This window comes from Salvelinus namaycush, chromosome 12 (assembly GCF_016432855.1).
Source record: "Salvelinus namaycush isolate Seneca chromosome 12, SaNama_1.0, whole genome shotgun sequence".
Taxonomy (NCBI): domain Eukaryota; kingdom Metazoa; phylum Chordata; class Actinopteri; order Salmoniformes; family Salmonidae; genus Salvelinus; species Salvelinus namaycush.
This window is the reverse complement of record NC_052318.1, coordinates 34,469,878-34,493,118: the sequence shown is the minus strand read 5'-3', so window position 1 is coordinate 34,493,118 and position 23,241 is coordinate 34,469,878. Positions and strand designations below refer to the sequence as shown.

The following is a 23,241-nucleotide window of genomic DNA, read 5'->3' as shown; positions in this document are numbered from 1 at the left end:
TTAAAGGGAGAGGCAAGCTCCAGCACCTTGGGTTAAAGGGAGAGCCAAGCTCCAGCACCTTTCATGTTCAAAGAGAAAAGTTGGATAAATAGTAAGATAAACCAACATTAGGGTTGTGGTTGAAGAGGTTTTTTTCAAATGCTATATATACACACATTTTTCACATTTGTTTTTCATGAGAAATTAATGCTTATAGGTACCTTTTTGTGTGTGTAAAATATTACTGTTCTCAGATTTTAATAGAATCATAGGTGTGTATTAAAATGGGTTTTGTTGCAAAATGCTATAAGTATCGTATCCTGTATATTTAACAAATTCAACCCATCATAAATCCAGCCTCATGCTATAGTGTTTGGTTAGAGTTAGGCCTTGTCTCGAATGGCACTACTTTTGACCAGAGAACAGATGTCATATTACTCTTTTGATAATTGTTTTAATATATATTTTTTTAAATGTCAGAAATGTATAATTTGTACAGTTCTTTATTAAGTGTTATTTGTCATGTTTGAGTGTAAAACCTTGCAGTGTAACATAGATACAGACGAGGCGTATATATCTCGTTTTGCAACAAAATGTGATTATTTGTCTCTCTGAAATACATCCATCGTATGATAGGTTTCAAACAAATGTAACAGGGTTGGTTATGTTTCCACTTGCCTCTAAAGAAAGGGGTATTTAATGTTCAAGCATTCTTATTGGTTGGTTCAACTTTGATGACAATAAGGCGTGTTGTGATTGGCCCCGCTTGCAGATAGTGGGAGATCGCGAAAGTCAGGTCTTCCCAGTATGAAAATGTGATGCAAGGGGTAGGTCACGTTCTGAATACTGTTTTCTATTTTACAATGTGTACAAGTTTGCTGTACATTACTGATTTATACATGTGTGGGTATATGGTACCTGTTAGGGATTGAGGGGCTTTCTGGGATGAGCTTTGGCATATGATTGCTGTAAATAAGTGTGTTAGCTAGCATACACCGACGTAATGGTCACTCAAGCCCACTGCTAACGCAGTTGTCTCATGCTACAGATTTTGCTATCAATACCGTTAAGCCCTGCACAACTAACGTGCTGTTTCCTATTTAACAACAGCAACAGAAATAAGAAATTTACATCTGTTACACTGGTGCCGTGACCCGGATCACTGGTTGCTGCGGAAAAAGGAGGAGGTCAAAAGGGGAGTGAGTAACCGATGTGAAATGGCTAGCTAATTAGTGGTGATGCGCGCTAATAGCGTTTCAATCGGTGACGTCACTTGCTCTGCAAGGGCCGCCGCTTTTGTGGCGCGATGGGTAACAATGCTTCGTGGGTGGCTGTTGTTGATGTGTGCAGAGGGTCCCTGGTTCGAGCCCAGGTAGGGGCGAGGAGAGGGACGGAAGCTATACTGTTACACAAATACATGTCTGTAATTGAACAAACCCATACACCAATCTCATAACGAGATGAGGATATGATACTACAGTTAGGGTTGGGGTTAGGGTTGAACCAGGATGTGGATATGAAGTTAGGGTTAGTACTACCCTAACCCTAGACTGGTAACACATTGTAATTACAGCAGTAGCCCGAACCCGAGTTTAATGTCCACATCCCGGGTTCAACCCTAACCTTAGGTTAGGTTTATGGTTGAGGCTAAGTTTGTTCAACCCTATACCCTACCCCTCACCCTAAATAGGGCTCCCCCACCTCTAATTCCCAAATTAAACACTTGTCATGTTGTTACACTTCTTTGACCACAAGGTGGTGCTGTGGAACAACGAATGTTAATCTCATGTCAGTCAGCAAGCAACAGGTAAACAAAACTGTATTCAGATGACATTGGTGTTACATTTTGATGTAAAGTCATTTTTTGTATCAAGTGCAATGTGTATAATAAGTAGATTATACAGTCAGTAGTAATACCTACTAATACTTTTGGCCCCATGCAGGGTCAAGCCAAACAATGAACAAAAGGCTGCTATGTGTATGTCTGTCCCCTTGAAGGGTACGGCCCAAAGGGAGAGCCCAGGGCTGATATTATGACCTCTGACCTCTAGTGTTACAGATGAATGGGCCCGGCGTGTGACCAGACGACAGCTGGGCCACTGTTCTGCTGAGTCAGCCTCTGCTTCAGACATACGCGCGAGCACACAGATGGAACGGGGCCCATTTACTAAGACACGTGTCCCCTTTAAGGCCTTATATTATCATCATATTAAATGACATGGATGGCCTTGTCTTTATGACTTGCTCACTCCTGGTTGAAATGAAAATGTATACACCAGCTGTGTTTGTATAGTATACATGTCTCCTTATGTGACCAATGACAGCTGCTCAGAATAAGGCTGAGTGTTTATTGGGAAAACATTTGATAGAAGCAGAAAAAAATATATTACAAAACCAAGACCAGATAATTTTACTAGTAGGTTCATCCACCCTCTCTTTCAGACCTTGACATCTCCTCTCCGTGAGCCTGGTTTTCCTCTGCTGTCCCCAGCCAGTCAGACACAGCTGGAAGCCACGAGAAGACTCATTAGTACTAAGGTTGGATGGATACCTACTAAACAAACAGAGGATGAGACACTAGACCTGTTAGTTCGTTTCTGGGTGTACAGTAGGTCTGGCAACATGTATACAGACAACCAGGCTTGGTTTTATTTCATAGTTCAAAGCGGAAATGTTCATGTGCAGTTTTCATTAGAAATGTTTCAATGAAATTGAGAAGATTTACGTGTTGGATTTGTTGATTCATTTTCATGGTTGTGTCTCGGTTGATGTAGCCAGCATTCATCACGCAGGCCCTGGGCCTCCTCTGTCGGAGGAGTGTTGACTTGTCCCAGACATGTCCCATAGAGAAACACTAATGATCAAAGAAGCTGTTCTGTGTTTATTTTCAGTGTACCTGTTACTTTGTGAATGAGTTGGATTGCATTATGAATCACAGAACAGAATAAATACTGTCTGAAGTGCGTCAGTCTTGGCCACAAACATGCATATCCCAGATGAAGTGATACACAAAAAAACACCCTGCTTCACTCTACATTTACATCCACACACTAAAAAAACATGCAAATCAATAGACAGTCATCCACACCCCTCTTGAAACATGCACGCAGGCACACACACACACAAGACACTCCAGTGTCATTGCTCAGATGGAGGTCTGGCAGAGAGACAGAAGGCAGGAAGCCCCACTCCTTCGTTGTGATGTATGGCGATGTCTGAACAGAGCCCCACCAATCGTGCTTTAATTGCCATGCCACCACAGCCACGACAAAGAGGAAAAATGACAGCAGGCTGGCCGGCGCAGTGCAGGCCTTGAAGTGTGGCTAGCCGCTCTGGCCCAGACGAATAGATCTGCTCAACAGTCATAAATACATATAAGCCCTCAAGAAAGAACAAATGGGTTGAGAAGGCAAGGATCCACATTCAGTATCTCCTCTATATTCTCTGGATGAGTTACTGAGTCTGAGTACATTGAGTATAGGAACAGTGCAGCACAAAGCAAATAAAGAAGCACAGCCAACAACAGAAATGCCCAAAATACATTGGCTACAATAACTGACGATAGTGGATGCAAATGGGGCCTTGTTTAAAGTGGATTTTCAATGTTTGTGAGAATACTTGGAATATCAATGGTGGGTGGGTTAGACCTGTGGAAGGGTAACTGGGGAATAGGGCAGTATGAGAAAGACAGAAGGGGAGAAAAGAGGGAACTGGGAGAGAAAAGGGTTCAAGGGAAACAGATAGTGATCAGATGAAGGTGATCAATGGAAGGGGTCAGTCCTTCATAGAGGCATGCATAGATACGATCACAGGGCCTTTAAAGGGTGCGCTTAGAGCTGGCAAATGTCTAGACATACATTAACAAAGAATAATGGCTGCCATTTTTGTACGCTTGCAAAAAGGCACTTTTTCTGTACAGAATGAGACGGCTGAAACTCAGAAATAATTATTAGGGAGAAAAGCAGGGGAAAACGTTTCATTCCAATATAGGGAGGGTCTGAAACATGTCTCTGTGCATTTTCACTCCTACTGGAAGCATCCTAGAGAAGGAGAAAGGCTGTATGTCCTTAAACAACCAGCACGACCTTTCATAAGGTTACAGGTAGAGTATCATACACAAAACATACAATTTTATCCCCATCAAAAGCACTACAGTATATTATCCAACAATGAGGTACACATTTATCCTCCTCTCATAGTGTCAGATACATAAACACATATTTGGGTTTGTCGAAAAATACCATTGACTTCATGAGCGAGAGTTGCTCTGGTTTTGTTGTGCCTCTCTGTTAGTCTGGGTTTTAAAGATAAGCTTTCAGAAACAATAGGCTACTCCCGTTGAGATGTCATGAGCTGGACATATCTAATAGTGTGTGTCTCCCTGCTGGAGACTGCTCTGTAAACAATCTGCTGGCTGTTGTTCAGTGATAAACCACTGTTCTATAAGTGGACACAGATCAATACTGAGATGCATTCATAATTGATATCACTTTTGTGTTCTTCTCAGTTTGATTTATAGGCGTTTCACATTGCTATAGAGAGCAGAGCTGGCTCTGAGTTCAACTGATTGAGCCATCCACGCAGAGACACACCAATGCAACCGATTTCAACAGATGGCACATCACAAAGTACAGTGCCTGTGATCACCCTTGAATGGTTGTAAAGCCTTGCCACACTCATCTCCCCTCCCTCCCTTCTTTCTCCACTGCTTCACCACACAGCCATCCATTATTCCATGCCCATCTCCATGGCACTGTATTTCTTCATCCACGTTTTACAGACGTAAAATAAATGTGACTAAAGGCTCAGAGGAAGAAGAAAAGGCCCCTCTTAACGGCAGTAAATTGTCAGTCTGGCCCCCTGTCCACCATCCCCCTCACCCTCTATCCTCCGCCCACTACCCTGCACCCCCTCCCCTACAGTGGCCTCCCCTCCCCCTAACCCTCCACCCACTACCCTGCACACAGACTAATAGTCTGACGGGAGAGAAGGATGGCAGGTGGCCAGGCTAGCCTCTGAGGACAATGTCTCAGCCAAGAAGCATAGAGAGAGAGAGAGACAGACGGAGACAGAAAGAGATTTTACCGGATTGTAAAAACTGCTGTATGACCGAATCGTGATGACCTGAAGCCATCACTGTGGCTGTCCTAAATTCCGCCATCATCACCTGCAGTCCAGCCATTGGCACACAAACATGTTGATAGTGTTAGTTTTACAACACCTCAATGGTTTTCCCCCACTGCTATGGGTAGGGTTGGGTATGTTACTTTCTAAATGTAATCCGTTAGTTACTAGTTACCTGTCCCAAATTATAATCAGTAACGTAACTTTGGGATTACCCAAAATTAGTAATGTAATCTGATTACATTCAGTTACTTTTAGATTAGTTTCCCCTGAAGAGGCATTATTAGAAAACAAAAATGTATGTTACCAATTGAACGACATCTACTGCAGGATAAATCACTGTTAAAGTTTACATAGCTGGCCATATATGGATGTTCAATTTTACTCTATGGCTTGGTTATGTAGACTTCTTCTAAACCATCTCTTTCTACTACATGTAATAATACGATTAAATTATATCTTTATATTAAAAACCAAAGTCTATCAGAATTCCAGTCATTCCAATAAATGTTATACCGCTTGATTTTCAAGAATAGGACTTGGATATATAGATTAGCCAAATTGTTTTACCTGAGCATGACCCCAAAACCAAGGACTTATTAGCCAGCCCTACTCTTGTTTATGATTTTGTTGTCATGTAGGACTGATTGGACTCATTGATTCGAGTTGAAAAATAAATGCTGCGCTCATGTAATGGCATGCTTTGAGCACTACTGTAAAGTGCTATTTACACCTGAAAAATGAATGCAGTATACTGCATTTGCAATAGGCCTATTGTTTACCTTTTTGTTGGTGACACTTTTGATATCTTGATATGCTGCAGCTGTTTAAAGGGCAAATCTACAGATGAAACAATAACAAAACGGCCGCCCCTCTGTTTTGGTAAAAAGCTGAGGGATGGGCCTGGAGAAATGCAACCACTCTCAGATTAATAGACAGAGTTATGGATGCAAGGACTGCCCCTCCATGATATCCAAATTATTGTTTTAACCATGTTATGACGCTTGCAAACTATTACAGACTACAAAGGGAAGTATTGCCGCGAGCTGCCCCGTAACACAAGCCTACCAGATGAGAAATTTTACTTCTATGCTCGCTTCGAGGCAAGCAACACTGAAGCATGAATGAGAACATCTGAATGAGAACATCAGCTGTTCCGGAAAACTTTGTGATCACGCTCTCTGCAGCCGATGTAAGACCTTTAAACAGGTCAACATTCACAATGCCGCAGGGCCAGACGGATTACCAGGGCGTGTACTCCGAGCATGCGCTGACCAACTGGCAAGTGTCTTCACTGACATTTTCAACCTGTCCCTGACTGAGTCGGTAATACCAACATGCCTCAAGCATACCACCATAGTCCCTGTGCCCAAGAACACTTAGGTAACCTGCCTAAATGACTACCGACCCATAGCACTCACGTCTGTAGCCATGAAGTGCTTTGAAAGGCTGGAACTCTAGACCCACTCCAATTTGCATACTGCCCCAACAGATCCACAGATGATGCAATCTCTATTGCACTCCACACTGCCCTTTCCCACCTGGACAAAAGGAACACCTTTCTTAAGTCTTCGAAACCCAAGTTAGCAGACAGATCACCGACCATTTCGAATCCCACCGTACCTTCTCCGCTATGCAATCTGGTTTCCGAGCCGGTCATGGGTGCATCTCAGCCACGCTCAAGGTCCTAAACAATATCATAACCGCCATCGATAAAAGACAGTACTGTGCAGCCGTCTTCATCGACCTGGCCAAGGCTTTCGGCTCTGTCAATCACCGCATTCTTATCAGCAGACTCAACAGACTTGGTTTCTCAAATGACTGCCTCGCCTGGTTCACCAACTACTTCTCAGATAGATTTCAGTGTGTCAAATCGGAGGGCCTGATGTCCGGACCTCTGGCAGTCTCTATGGGGGTGCCACAGGGTTCAATTCTCGGGCTGACTCTTTTCTCTGTATATATCAATGATGTTGCTCTTGCTGCTGGTGATTCTCTGATCCACCTCTACGCAGACGACACCATTCTGTATACTTCTGGCCCTTCTTTGGACACTGTGTTAACAAACCTCCAGACAAGCTTCAGTGACATACAACACTCCTTCCGTGGCCTCCAACTGCTCTTAATTGCCAGTAAAACTAAATGCATGCTCTTCAACCGATTGCTGCCCGCACTCGCCCGCCCGACTAGCATCACTACTTTGGACGGTTCTGACTTAGAATATGTGGACAACTACAAATACCTAGGTGTCTGGTTAGACTGTAAATTCTCCTTCCAGACTCACTATCTCCCTCTCTAACTTTAAGCATCAGCTGTCAGAGCAGCTTACCGATCATTGCACCTGTACACAGCCCATCTGTAAATAGCCCACCCAGCTACCGCATCCCCATATCGTTATTTATTTTTGCTCTTTTGCCCAGTATCTCAACTTGCACATCATCATCATCTGCACATCTATCACTCCAGTGTTAATGCTAAATTGTAATTATTTCACCACTATGGCCTATTTATTGCCTTACCTCCCTAATCTTACTACATTTGCACACACTGTATATAGATTTTTTCTATTGTCTAATTGAGTGTACGTTTGTTTATCCCATGTGTAACTGTGTTGTTTTTGTCGCACTGCTATGCTTTATCTTGGCCAGGTCGCAGTTGTAAATGAGAACTTGTTCTCAACTGGCCTACCTGGTTAAATAAAGGTGAAAAAATAAACAGCTATGTGAGAATGCTATTCATTGACTACAGCTCAGCATTCAACACCATAGTGTCCTCAAAACTCATCACTAAGCTAAGGACCCTGGGACTAAACACCTCCCTCTGCAACTGGATCCAGGACTTCCTGGTGGGCCGCCCCCAGGTGGTAAGGGTAGGTAACAGCACGTCTGCCACGCTGATCCTCAACACAGGGACCCCTCAGGGGTGCGTGCTCAGTCCCCTCATGTACTCCCTGTTCATCCATGACTGCATGGCCAGGCACGACTCCAACACCATCATTAAGTTTGCCGGCGACAACAGTGGTAGGCCTGATCACCGACAGCGATGAGACAACCTATAGGGGGGAGGTCAGTGACCTGGCCGTGTGGTGAAAGGACAACAACCTCTCCCTTACCGTGATCAAGACAAAGGAGATGATTGTGGACTACAGGAAAAGGAGGACCAAAGACGCCCCCATTCTCGTCGACGGGGCTGTAGTGGAGCAGGTTGAGAGCTTCAAGTTCCTTGGTGTCCACATCACCAACAAACTATCATGTTCCAAACACACCAAGACAGTCGTGAAGAGGGCACGACAAAACCAATTCCCCCTCAGGAGACTGATCAGATTTGGCATGGGTCCTCAGATCCTCAAAAAGTTCTACACCTGCACCAGACAGCATCCTGACTGGTTGCATCACTGCCTGGTATGGCAACTGCTCGGCCTCCGACCGCAAGGCACTTCAGAGGGTAGTGCGTATGGCCCAGTACATCACTGGGGCCAAGCTTCCTGCCATCCAGGGCCTCTATACTAGGTGGTGTCAGAGGAAGGCCCTAAAAATTGTCAAAGACTCCAGCAACCCTAGTCATAGATCCTTCTCTGCTACCGCACGGCAAGCGGTACCAGAGCGCCAAGTCTAGGTCCAAAAGGCTTCTTAACAGCTTCTACCCCCAAGCCATAAGACTCCTGAACAGCTAATGAAATGGCTACTCGGACTATTTGCGTTGTAAGTAAACATTTCACTGTAAGGTCTTCTACACCTGTTGTATTCGGCGCGTGACACATTTTTTTATATTTGATTTGATATACAGTGGTTGTTTATATTTACAATGTTTACAAACATTGGAGAAAAACAAGCTTATATTTGGGTTCTCATGGAGTGTGACAGTTGAACTAAGCTCATGAGACATAAGTTATATTCTTCAAGAATCAATGGATAGATATATATATATATATATATTACACACACAGTGACTTCGTAATGTATTCAGAACCCTTGACTTTTTCCACTTTGTTACGGCTTTATTCTAAAATTGATTAAATAAATTAAAATCCTCAGCAATCTACACACAATACCCCATAATGACAAAGCAAAAACAGGTTTTTACACATTTTAACACATTTACAAAAAATATAAAGAACAGAAATAGCTTATTTACATAAGTACTCAGACCCTTTGCTATGAGACTCGAAATTGAGCTCAGGTGCATCCTGTTTCTATTGATCATGCTGGAGATGTTTCTACAACTTGGTTGGAGTCCACCCCCAGTAAATTCAGTTGATTGGACATGATTTGGAAAGGCACACACCGGTCTATATAAGGTCCCACAGTTGACAGTGCATGTCAGTGCAAAAAGAAAGCCATGAGGTCAAAATAATTGTCCATAGAGCTCAGAGACAGGATTGTGTTTAGGCATAGATCTGGGGAAGGTACCAAAATATTTCTGCAGCATTGAAGGTCCCCAGGAACACAGTGGCCTCCATCATTCTTAAATGGAAGACGTTTGGAACCACCAAGATTCTTCCGAGAGCTGGCTACAAGCTTGAGCGTCATAATTATATAATTTATAAGTCCAAAAATGGATGTATTAACTACAGATTGACCCTTTAAGTCTATCAAAAGTGTGCGAGTTTGAGCATGTGTCCATTAGGCCTATGGATTTATTTATTTTTTATCAGCATGAATTAAATTGAGCAATAAAACCCCACCATAGGCTTGGATCCGCACTATGCAGCTCTTGCAAGAGGATCATTTTTCACTGGCTGTCCACTGGTTTAAAAAAACAATGATTGATAGGCAGTTTAAACTTCTTGAATTCAATCATTATTGGATTTAAATACGCATTTAGATTTGTGAACAGCCATCCACAACAACCACTATCCTTATGGCAGAAATAGCTAAATGAGAGACCAGCAGTGTGATTCACATCAATGCGCTATGTAGATATCAATAATAAGTGCTATCCGTATCGCCGTAGACTACACCACTGCTGTCATCCTTACCGCCAAACCTTTATTCAAGTTGGATAATCTTTGGATGCCGACAGCAGTCGCACCATTGGAAGACATAGCTTGGACTGTAGCCTACAAAAGCTATTTTCCCGCGACCCATCAAACACGTTTGGTGTGTCATTGTAGTGGTCTCTGACTTGGTCAGACTCGCTCAGGTGGAACAAATTTAAACTTGCGCTTTTTTCAATGCTGATTTGAATGTCATTGAGAAAACAGAAGTGTCAAAGATTTTTTTTTGAAAACATCCTTTCTGAATTAAAATTGAATCCTCAAAGTAATCATCTAGCTTTTCAAAAGTATCTGTAATCTGATTACAATATTTTTGCTGGTAAAGTAACGGACTACGTGTAATCTGTTACTACCCAAACCTGGCTATGGGTCACATGTCACTCTCACTGTCACCGTTTTACTGCTGTGTCTCTAACAGATGAGTTGGAGTCCCTCCATGGCCAGAAAATGTCCTGGATGGAAATGATGATGATGGGCCTTCACTGACCTGAACCAGAGCTGTTCTCTTTCCATTGGACAGGGAGCTGGCTGCATTCTCCACACAGGGCTCCCTCAGGTGTCTCTGCAGACATAGGCTTTTAGAGACATATTTCCTGGCTGTAACTGCATGCGAGAAGTGCTCTATCCAGCCTGTACATCAAAACATAAACACAGGAGCCTTCCTCATAAAACACAGTGAGGATGACCTAAACACCACATTTTACAGGATGTCTGGAAGAGGCCATGACGGAGGACGGTTACTGGTCAGAAATAAAGATCCCTCTGTGAACAAGTACACATTTATCCTCAAACTCTCAGTCATTCACATCCACAAACTCACAGTGCAAAAGGCATGTTTAAAAACTAAGGCTTTCTTCTTTAGCCTCCATTCATAAACTCATATTTAATTTCTAAAATGTCTTGCCCTTTAAGACGTGAACCATTATATTTAAGTATGAATGAGCTGAGGATGAGGTAGGCTATTTAAAAATGTGCTGAGATCAGATCCCAAAACACCAATGCTACTCTACACAGCTACAAAAGTAGCTACAAAAGTGTACTCCTCTCATCCCTCAACTTTTTTTTGCAGCCCAATCCCAAACCACCCTCCCTAACAAACCAATAGGCTACATGACATCACAGTCCAAAACAGTCCATAATATTCAGCCCCTCAGGATGGTCTGGTAAAACTTGCCCCGTACATACTCTACTTCCAGCAGGGCAGTTTGTCAGCTGATGGAAACTAAGGGAGGTTGCCCCGTACATACTCTACTTCCAGCAGGGCAGTTTGTCAGCTGATGGAAACTAAGGGAGGTTGCCCCGTACATACTCTACTTCCAGCAGGGCAGTTTGTCAGCTGATGGAAACTAAGGGAGGTTGCCCCGTACATACTCTACTTCCAGCAGGGCAGTTTGTCAGCTGATGGAAACTAAGGGAGGTTGCCCGGGAATTGACACATTTTTATATTTCAATAGTTAATGCATTCCTGAGAGCTTATTCACTAGTGGCAGGGAAACAAACAATGGCCTTATTGTGGGTTGGCTCAGCTAGAGCCCTGGTCCCTACCAGGACAGGAGAGGCACGGAGGCCTAACTCATTAACACACTGCTATGTGGAGCTAACGTCCTTAGCAGATGCCTCTAAGGCTGCGACTGCCCTTCCAAACGTTTGACCATATAACAACGTTGTCATATATACAGACTACCTATACTGTATAAATATGATGGTTTCAAAAAATCTAACCCTGACCAATGTGTAATAAACATGTTTAATATAAAAAACAAACACTGCATATATTATCTACTCACAATGGAAGAATGAGAATACAAAATCATCAACAGTTGAGAAGATCCCCTTCAAATATATAAATGGCGCTAGAAAGACCTCTACGAAATTGCAGCGAAATAACACAAATCGGATTTTTCCACTGATGTATGAATGATTTATGTTTCAATTCCAAGTGCGAAAGTTTCCTTTTTCTATGATTCAGTTAACTTCTCGAAGCATTAAACCACATTCGTCTTTTCTCAACATTTAAATTACATGATAGAGTACAGCAAATTTCATTATATGTAACTATCTGGTATACTGTTGCTATCTGGTATGCTTGATCCTGATGTCCTGGTGCATTGTCCTTCAGACAATGTTACCATCTCTGTTCAGATCCTGATGTCCTGGTGCATGATCCTTCAGACAATGTTACCATCTCTGTTCAGATCCTGATGTCCTGGTTGCATGATCCTTCAGACAATGTTACCATCTCTGTTCAGATCCTGATGTCCTGGTGCATGATCCTTCAGACAATGTTACCATCTCTGTTCAGATCCTGATGTCCTGGTGCATGATCCTTCAGACAATGTTACCATCTCTGTTCAGATCCTGATGTCCTGGTGCACGGTCCTTCAGACAATGTTACTATTTCTGTTCTTATACCATGAAGTTAAAATCCTACTAAATTGGCTGTGTGTTTACCAGAACCATACAGAGATATGCCTGGTGTTTACCACAATCCTAAAAATAAGTATTAGTTCTAACTAATTCTAAGAGCATAACTGTACACAGGATTATCACATAGCAACACATTCAACTCCTATACATAATAGAGCTTAGTATGGTGTTTTCATATTATTCCACTCCTATACAGTACACAGCAGAGCTTAGTGTTCCATTTTAAATAGTTACTTTGTGGTACTGTACCAAATCTGTCTTCCTGCTGTTATCCTCTGTTCATTGATGTGGTTGGGAACAGAACAGGTGTGTGTGCGGTGGTTCGGAGAAGGGGAGTGGGGGTGGTGTTTGGGTTGTTGTTCCTCAGAGAAACTCAGCAGTTTATGCTTCGGCCTCATTAGTCTTGCTTCTTACAGGTGATAACTGCTGCTCTCAAATGATGTTAAATGTGGAGTAGACTCATCTATGAAGGCTTGGTCAAGTCAAACTATTTTGTTGCCTGGGTTCTTCACATTGAAAAGGCTGGCCTCTGAGCCTACATGGCGATGGGTGGGGCAGGGTGAGTGATTGATTGACAGGTCCATAGAAGGTTAAGGACGTGTCCGTCACACATAGTGTTCCCGGTGGTTGATGTAGATGCGATCCGCCCCGTTCTGGTGACACACCCACTCCTGATAGGACAGAGGCTGGTGGGAGGGGCTTCGGGGTTCCCGGGGTGTGAGCCTGACAGGTGTTCTCTCTGCGATCTCAAACTGCCGCACAGCCCTGTGAGCCTGCAAAAATAGAGGATGGGATGACTCACTGTGTCGCTGTTGATACAAAATAAATATATATTCCGGAAATGAGTCATATCAACTTTCTAAAAAACTTGAAACTTTTCATTTCAACACTAAATATATGCAGCTGAAAAACACATCAAAGATGAGGGAGTGAGTTGAAGAGAATTGGCACTGAATCAGTAGAGGGTCTCAGAGGAGAGACGCTAGATGGATAGAAATTACTGTTCTCCCAGTAGTCCAGACAGACGACAGTCTTTGTTGGGAATACTAGACTCTGTAGCTCTACATACACAGAGAAACTACATTTTACTGGTGCTGTTTGAATAGTGTGAGGTAGGGTTCAGGCCAAAGCCATTACGTTCCTTTTATGGACCTGAATACTAATAACACTCTTAAATGAACCGGTAAATGAGGTAAAGATAGAAACAGAAGGGAGAAGGGTAGGATGAGAGAGCGAGGGAGCAAGAGAGATGCATGGTTGGAAACAGAGGACACTGAATCATTCAATGATTTTAAAAGAAAGACATGCTTTTGCATCTCACTGAGCTGAATGAATCTAACTATATTTTAACCCCAATCTGGCTCTTCTTCTTCCCCAGAGCTCAGTTTATTTAAGGTTTACTTGAATGAGAAGTTGACCTGTTAGGAGCAGTGTGGTGTAGTGCAACAACCCTAGCCCTAACCCTAGCCCTAACCCTAGCTTCATGTCCACATCCCAGTTTAACCCCAAATCTGGCCATAACCATAACCTGAACTCCAGATATAACCCCAACCTTAGCTCCACCTGCAACCCTACACACAATAATAGGAGTGTTTACCTGTGAAAGGGAGGCCACCTGTGGTGCGTGGACAACCAGAGGGATGGCTGACGGTCTCTCTGTGTAGGGAGGAGGAGGCTTGTGCGTCGGAGGTAGATCAATCCTGCAGCGAGAGAGGAGAAAATAAAAAACATTGTCTGTCTCTAAAATAAAATGTAAACTGACAGTGACTATAACGCACACCTTAAGACATGTTATTGTGCGATGGCAAACCAGGTAATTGCAAAGTTGTAGAACCAGAGGAATTAAATTGTGTTAGGAACGGTTTCCACTGTGAATTAAATCAATTACAGGCTAGAAACGACAGGCGCTAAGCCGAGTTAAATAGAGTGATTAGGTTAACAGCAGTCCCCTCATCAAGGTCCAGCTCACGCCAATCATCCTAATCTCCTCCCACATCCTTCAAGGGTTGCCTACCCCTGCCCTACACTCTACTCCTGTTTTGGAGAGCTCTAGTATCATCTCTCTTGCTCTTTCTCTAACTCCAAATCTTTGTCCGTCACCCTCTCTCTAACCATATTTCCATGCTAGGGCATACACACAGGAACATGTAATATTAGGCTGTGGATGTACTTCCTATTATTATAGTGATCACCCTCACACATCAGAGTGAGAGAGGAGCTTGAGGTCATAGTTCATTATTGCAACTTTCCCCCAGTGGTCAAAAACATATACATATACCTGTGTTAATTTATTATCTCATGTCATAATCATTGATTTCTAAAAACATTGATCACTCTAAAGCAGTGTTTCCCAACCCTGGTCCTCCAGTACCCCCAACAGTACACATTTTTATTGTAACCCTGGACAAGCAGGCCTGATTCAACTTGTCAACTAATCATCAAGCCCTCAATGAGTTGAATGAGGTGTGTGTCAAGGGCTACAACAAAACTGTGTAGTGTTGGGGGTACTCCAGGAACAGGGTTAGGAAACACTGCTCTAAAGTGCAGCCCTTGCTCCTCAGCATAGCCAGGCATAAGAACTCATAGGTCTCCTTTTCCTTCTATCTGACTTGGATGAGACATGGAGAGAACACATAGCTGATGTATAGTTAATGACCTTGCATGTGTTTCCCACAGAAGGCTGTGGGACTGTGGAGTGCACCTGATCCATTAGAAGAAGAGCTGGGCTTTAATGTGTGTGTGATGACAGAGAGGGATGAGGCCTGTATCCATTCAGCCGGGCCCACAGGGTCCACAGGGATGCCCTCAGAGACACACAGCCAGGGTCACACTCAGGCCGACTGCCTTTCATTTGGCATCAGACTCAAAACAGGAAGGCCCAGAGTAGAGAAGACACACCCATCTGGACCGGAGTAGTGGAGCTATGCACGCAGGCACAGAAAGTCTCTTTTCCACACAGCTGTTCACTACTGGGTTTCAGATCAGGGTTGTGTTTCTTTTGTCCAGACAGGCTGTATTAGAGTCCTCTCCAACAGTCAGTCTGAGAATCTGCTTTCACACTCGTCGGCTCCAAGGCAGCGGGGACAAACAGCTGTAGGATCCAAATGTGAATCTCCAGTGAAAGAGCCAGAGAGTCAAGGACATGGTCGAGGATTTAGCAAAGTGACCAGACTTCTATCAAAACGGTTAAATAAGACCGTGGCTCAATGGCAAAACTAATCAAACAATCTAGGCTTATTATCACCATTATTGACAGGATTAAACCTAATGCTCTTTATCAGAAATGGGTAGAATGTAGGGATAGGGTTAGTCAGAATCACACGCATACATATACTCACACATGCACGCGCACACACACACGCACAGACACACACACACACTTAAATACTTTCCACCTGATACATCCAATCAACCCTACCTCCCACTAGCTGAGAGAGTCTCCATAGGCCTTATCCTAAACTGCTCCCATGACAGATAAACAAGATCATTTAAGCAGAACTACAGTACCTGCACCCCAACAACTCCCATTATCTTCATCTGTAAAGTACACACATGCTCACATTTGTTGGTACCCTTACATCTCATTGAAATAATACTTAATTCCTCCTGAAAAGTCATGAAACTAAAAGCTATTTTATCATGTATACTTGCATGCCTTTGGTATGTCATAGAATAAAGCAAAGAAGCTGTGAAAAGAGTTATTGCTTATTTTACAAAGATATTCTAAAATGGCTGGACACGTTGGTACCTCTTAGAAAAGATAATCAATAATTGGATTATAGTGATATTTCAAACTAATTTGTTTCTTTAATTGGTATCACAAATGTCTCCAATCTTGTAATCAGTCATCCAGCCTATTTAAATGGAGAAAAGTAGTCACTGAGCTGTTTGGTATCGCTGTGTGCACCACACTGAACATGGACCAGAGAAAGCAAAGGAGAGATTTGTCTGAGGAGAAAATAACAGACACGCATGGTAAAGGTAAAGGCTACAAGACCATCTCCAAGCAGCTTGATGTTCCTGTGACAAAAGTTGCAAATATTATTAAGAAGTTTAAGGTCCATGGAACTGTAGCCAACCTCCCTGGGCGCAGCCGCAAGAGGAAAATCAACCCCAGATTGAACAGAAGGATAGTGTGAATGGTAGAAAAAGAACCAAGGATAACTGCCAGAAATACAAGCTGAACTCCAAGGTAAACGTACGTCAGTTTCTGATCGCACCATCCGTCGCTTTTTGAGCGAATGTGGGCTCCATGGAAGAAGACCCAGGAGGACTCCACTTTTAAAAGAAAAACATAAAAAAGACAGACTGGAATTTGGAAAGCATATTGACAAGCCACAATCCTTCTGGGAGAACGTCCTTTGGACAGCGGAGTCAAAACTGGAGCTTTTTGGCAAGTCACATCAACTCTATGTTCAGAGGAAGAAATGAAGCTTTCAAAGAAAAGAACACCATACCTACAGTGAAACATGGAGGAGGCTCGGTTCTGTTTTGGGGCTGCTTTGCTGTGCCTGGCACAGGGTGCCTTGAATCTGTGCAGGGCACAATGAAATCTCAAGACTATCAAGGCATTCTGGAGCAAAACGTACTGCCCGGTGTCAGAAAGCTCGGTCTCAGTCGCAGGTCATGGGTCCTCCAACAGGATAATGACTCAATATACACACAGCTAAAAGCACTCAAGAATGGATAAGAACAAAACATTGGACTATTCTGAAGTGTCTTCTATGAGTCCTGATCTGAATCCTATTGAACATCTATGGAAAGAGCTGAAACCTGCAGTCTAGAGAAGCCACCCATTAAACCTGAGACAGCTGGAGCAGTTTGCTCAGGAAGAGTGGGCCACATTACATGTTAACAGATGCAGAAGTCTCATTGAGAGCTATAGAAAACGTTTCATTGCAGTGATTGCCTCTAAAGGTTGTGCAACAAAATATTAGGTTAAGGGTCCCATTTTTGTCCATGCCATTTTCATTTGTTTTATTATTTACAATATTATGTTGAATAAAAAAATCAAAAGCAAAGTCTTATTTCTATTAAATATGGAATAAAAAAATGGTGGATTCCAATTACTTTTGTCAGTTTCAAGTTATTTCAAAGACAATTGTGCAATCTTCGTTTTTTAGGAGGGGTACAAACAAATTTGAGCACGTCTGTAATGGAACCCTACCCTGTTTAACAGTGTGTAATGTAATGGAACCCTACCCTGTTTAACAGTGTGTAATGTAATGGAACCCTACCCTGTTTAACAGTGTGTAATGTAATGGAACACTACCCTGTTTAACAGTGTGTAATGTAATGGAACACTACCCTGTTTAACAGTGTGTAATGTAATGGAACACTACCCTGTTTAACAGTGTGTAATGTAATGGAACACTACCCTGTTTAACAGTGTGTAATGTAATGGAACACTACCCTGTTTAACAGTGTGTAATGTAATGGAACACTACCCTGTTTAACAGTATGTAATGTAATGGAACACTACCCTGTTTAACAGTGTGTAATGTAATGGAACACTACCCTGTTTAACAGTGTGTAATGTAATGGAACACTACCCTGTTTAACAGTGTGTAATGTAATGGAACACTACCCTGTTTAACAGTGTGTAATGTAATGGAACACTACCCTGTTTAACAGTGTGTAATGTAATGGAACACTACCCTGTTTAACAGTGTGTAATGTAATGGAACACTACCCTGTTTAACAGTGTGTAATGTAATGGAACACTACCCTGTTTAACAGTGTGTAATGTAATGGAACACTACCCTGTTTAACAGTGTGTAATGTAATGGAACACTACCCTGTTTAACAGTGTGTAATGTAATGGAACACTACCCTGTTTAACAGTGTGTAATGTAATGGAACACTACCCTGTTTAACAGTGTGTAATGTAATGGAACACTACCCTGTTTAACAGTGTGTAATGTAATGGAACACTACCCTGTTTAACAGTGTGTAATGTAATGGAACACTACCCTGTTTAACAGTGTGTAATGTAATGGAACACTACCCTGTTTAACAGTGTGTAATGTAATGGAACCCTACCCTGTTTAACAGTGTGTAATGTAATGGAACACTACCCTGTTTAACAGTGTGTAATGTAATGGAACACTACCCTGTTTAACAGTGTGTAATGTAATGGAACACTACCCTGTTTAACAGTGTGTAATGTAATGGAACACTACCCTGTTTAACAGTGTGTAATGTAATGGAACACTACCCTGTTTAACAGTGTGTAATGTAATGGAACACTACCCTGTTTAACAGTGTGTAATGTAATGGAACACTACCCTGTTTAACAGTGTGTAATGTAATGGAACACTACCCTGTTTAACAGTGTGTAATGTAATGGAACACTACCCTGTTTAACAGTGTGTAATGTAATGGAACACTACCCTGTTTAACAGTGTGTAATGTAATGGAACACTACCCTGTTTAACAGTGTGTAATGTAATGGAACACTACCCTGTTTAACAGTGTGTAATGTAATGGAACACTACCCTGTTTAACAGTGTGTAATGTAATGGAACACTACCCTGTTTAACAGTGTGTAATGTAATGGAACCCTACCCTGTTTAACAGTGTGTAATGTAATGGAACACTACCCTGTTTAACAGTGTGTATTGTAATGGAACACTACCCTGTTTAACAGTGTGTAATGTAATGGAACACTACCCTGTTTAACAGTGTGTAATGTAATGGAACACTACCCTGTTTAACAGTGTGTATTGTAATGGAACACTACCCTGTTTAACAGTGTGTAATGAAATGGAACACTACCCTGTTTAACAGTGTGTAATGTAATGGAACACTACCCTGTTTAACAGTGTGTAATGTAATGGAACACTACCCTGTTTAACAGTGTGTATTGTAGCAGGGTAATAAAGTCTGTAGCACCACAGACTGACTGTTCCCACATCAGACACATCCTCCTCAGCTCACTGTGTCGCTCTCTGTCTCCCTCATGACGAACATCATCTGGGAGTGATGGTCCGCTAGGGGCCTCCCACCGCTATGGAACGGGAGCGGCTGATTGGCCAGCTTGTCCTGGTTGTCAGAAGCTGAATGTGTTAATGTACGGTGAGGAAATGCAGACAGACAGGGGAGGAGTGGGATTGAGGAGGCCTTTCAAGAACAAAAGGAAAACAGAGATGATGTAATCCCTGTGGGGATATAGATGCCGGATGGAGCTCCATATCTATGGTGTAATAGGAGGATAGACCAATGAGAAACATATGCGATTGTTTTGCTTCACATCCTGTGTTGGAAAATGTTGTTTCAACTGGAGGGTAGACTGGTTAAAGCTCTCCGTTTTTATTGGGTCATATGTGTGTGTGTCTGACATGAAACTGACCCTAAAGGGAGGACAGGAGGATACACATATAAGAGTCGAGAAATATGATGTTGATGCCACTTGCTTTGGGGCATCCCAATCACTTGAACCCACCCACCCACCCACCCACCCACCCACCCACCCACCCACACACACACAGGGCCAGATGTCAGTCACAGACCTCTTGGGCAGGGAGTGACCCAACTCTTATGTAAATAATTTACTCTAAAAGTTCCTTCCTTCTCTTTGCCCCAACGTTAACATGAGTGCAGGTCTAGCAATAGAAACTTACTCAGCAAAACAAGACAAGGGCCTCGTGCCAAGACTGCAATTACCTGTCACCCCTCAACCTTGTACCACCACCTCTCTACCTCCCTGCACCAGACTCCATTTTATGTTACACCGCAGTGGAATGACTCAAAACGCAGTATGTATAGGAAAGCACTTTGGATTTGAGTTAGACTGTAACTCCATGATGATATGATAGTCACAACATATCAGTTGACAATATTAACTAATGGATGAATTGATCCAATACAGCTGCAGTATTCTGTGACAGCACTTCAACTCACACTTTGTCTGTGTACGTTGGGGCCGAGGTCTTCCGTGCAGTGAGGAGGACGATGGTGAAGACGGCTATGAGGAAGAGGGCGAGGACAGCCCCCATCACTGCCCCTGCCACAGCAACAGAGTTCGCCATCTTTTCCTGGGACTGGTCTGGAACAGAACACAGACGGATGATATGAAACAGCACAGACACAACCCCACATATCAGAGCAGTGTAGAAATCATGCGGCAAAACATTTGACTACAAATCCAGGAGCATTCTAAAAGTATATAGCCGCATTCACACAGGCAACCCAATTCTGATATTTGTTTCACTAATTGGTCTTTTGACCAATCAGATCCACTCTGAAAATGATATGATGTGAAAAGATCTGATGTGAAAAGATCTCCGTTTCGACTGGTCAAAAGACCAATTCGTGGGAAAAAGATCTGAATTGGGCTGCTGGTGTAAACACAGCCTAAGTGTAAGTTTAAGAGGCTGTGTGTGTGTGTGTGTGTGTGTGTGTGTGTGTGTGTGTGTGAGATAGAGAGATCTGCAGGCAGGTTGCTGACTGTCTCCCAGCAGTATGAACTACAGTAACTCAAGTGTGATTAGGGGCTCCATGCTGCTCCTCTTAAAAGCCCTGCTTCTGTAGTCTCTCCCCTGCAGCTCCCCCATACTTCAATGGGCCTCATTCACTTTTCACCTCAGCATCCCTCCATCTATCTCTCTCTCCATCTTTCTTCCTGCTCCTGTGTATGTTGTGTGTAATGTGGTCTCTGGCAACCTCTCTCTGTTGACTCTATTCGTTAGATCACACACTCGTTATCCTCCATGTCAGGGGTCTGGAGAGGAGATTTGCAATGATCACGATTAATTAAGATGAATTCAAATCACAGAACGTTATACAACCTAGTGGCATACAGTACACATAACCCTTATGGGTCCCGGTCAGACATAACGTTGTGTTTGTTAATTAGTTAGTTGCATGGAAAGAAGCATCCTTAAGACACTGAGCGGAGAGGAAGGGGCGAAGCGAGAGAGTGACAGCCAAGTCCAGTTGCTTAGCTCTTGAACGGTAGAAAAATCTATAATCTGCAGAGATGAGAATCCAAAATAACATCTCAATTACGATGCAGAACAAACAGCGTGGGACCTTGGGCTGACCCCCCCCCCCCCTTTCCTTCTCTCTCCCTCAATACACACCTCACATGACCGACAATAAGGGGTATTGGATTTAGCAGTAGCGCAGGGAGAGATTACGCTTGACTACAGAGCAGTGAAGAACACAGCCTCTTGAGTGAGACGCGGAAGGGAAAATTAGAGGAGGGATTAGCCAGACGTTCCATGAAGGGCTATAGTAACTCCTTTTGATAACCATGACAGCAGATGACGAGTCAAGTACAATGACCTTAAGACTCTCTGTTCTCTCTGCCCACTTTAGCTAACGTACATCTGACCAGACAAGGCAAGAGTGAATATACTGCTCCTATGAGTGGGGTGGTGGTAATGGCAGACAGACGTGTAGGTGAGAGGAGTGGTGTGTGTGTGTGGATAAGAGTGGTGGTGTGTGTGTGGATAAGAGGAGTGGTGTGTGTGTGGATAAGAGGGACCATCTGCACCGGATGGTCCCTAAAACACAACAAGCTGAATAAACAGCAGACTAACGCTAGATCCACATTCAGTGTGATGAGCACAAGCCTTAAGGGTCCTGATTCTCTAGCTCTAAGGCTGCCATGGCCAACACCTTAGAGGATCTGATAGACACTACATCCCGTCGACACATTCCCAAACTGCAACCTGACCCAGGTAGAGGCTTAATCCTGTCTCAGGGTCTCAGTCTACTTATCCACTCCTCTCAGAACAGTGCTGAAAGACAAAACCCAACTCAAACCCCTCTAAAAGGACAGCGGGAATCAGAGGTGTATGACCACAACCGTTCCTAACCCAGGTCAGGGCAAACCTAAACCCCAGAGGTGACTGAACACACCTCACTGACCTACAGAGGTCAAACAGAGGGTGGACGGGCCAGCAAATGCCCCCGAGACAGTTGCCCACCCTAAAATCTCAACAGCAAGGTCAAGGGTCATGTGGTTACTGGGACATCAGCGAGCTCTGAGGAAGCAGATGCTTATGTAGTGGACGGATCAGATGGGACGAGGCGGCGGGACAGGAAGAGTGTGGGTGGTCGTGGTCTGTCAACCTCTCAGGCATCTGTCCCAATTAGACACCAGCTAGCTGCACAGTGGGACACAGTACTAGGGGTCCTCACTACCCTCTATTTGTTGCAGTCGAACTCCATCTTCATTTAAAACTGATTCCTAAATTAAACATTTTCACATTCATTTAGATTGTACTGCTGTACCCTGCTGTCTGCATTGTGGGTCGACTCTGGTTCCTAAAGTATCCCTAGAATCTCTTCATATCTGCTGAAGGTGATAGATAAGACAAATCAATTAATAGATTTTTTTTTTAAATGGGGGTTTCAACATAATTCAAGCATAACAGACTGAAAATCATTACTGCTGGAGAGCTGGTGTTAAATCAACAGTCCACTCTGTACAATAGAATCAGGCATGTTCCAGTCCAAGGTGAATGAGACCTTGAAAAACTTTCATGGACAGAATCTACTGAAATAAGATCTGAGCAGAAAGAAGATTTGTGGTGATGACATACACTAACACAATGCCAAGGTCAAATGATTTCTTAACCCTGCAGAGCCCACACTATGCAACTGGCAGCTTGTCATAAAGGGCCATTTCATGTCTGATGGCCAAACCTCTCATTTTCCCATCCTTCAACAGCCCCTTTAACCTTGCTCCCCCCTCTCTCTCGGTCTGC

At 43.2% G+C, this 23,241-nt stretch overlaps 1 protein-coding gene and 1 long non-coding RNA gene across 2 annotated transcripts in view; one reads left to right on the top strand and one right to left on the bottom strand.

Annotated features, from left to right (window-relative positions):
* Positions 1-783: 783 nt before the first annotated feature.
* On the top strand, positions 784-2,704 carry LOC120056554. The gene is made up of 3 exons (XR_005477810.1): positions 784-806; positions 1,090-1,178; positions 2,031-2,704. It is a non-coding gene; the product is annotated as an uncharacterized LOC120056554 (long non-coding RNA).
* Positions 2,705-13,128: 10,424 nt separating this feature from the next.
* The window catches only part of LOC120057499 (nectin-3-like protein), a 36,781-nt gene continuing 26,668 nt past the window's right edge, over positions 13,129-23,241 (bottom strand). Inside the window, exons 9-12 of the mRNA XM_039006099.1 lie at positions 20,428-20,570; positions 19,864-19,875; positions 19,463-19,567; positions 13,129-13,296 (exon numbers count right to left, since the gene is read on the bottom strand). Of these exons, the coding sequence (XP_038862027.1) occupies positions 13,129-13,296; positions 19,463-19,567; positions 19,864-19,875; positions 20,428-20,570 (428 nt within the window). The remainder of the gene's footprint in view (positions 13,297-19,462; positions 19,568-19,863; positions 19,876-20,427; positions 20,571-23,241) is intronic.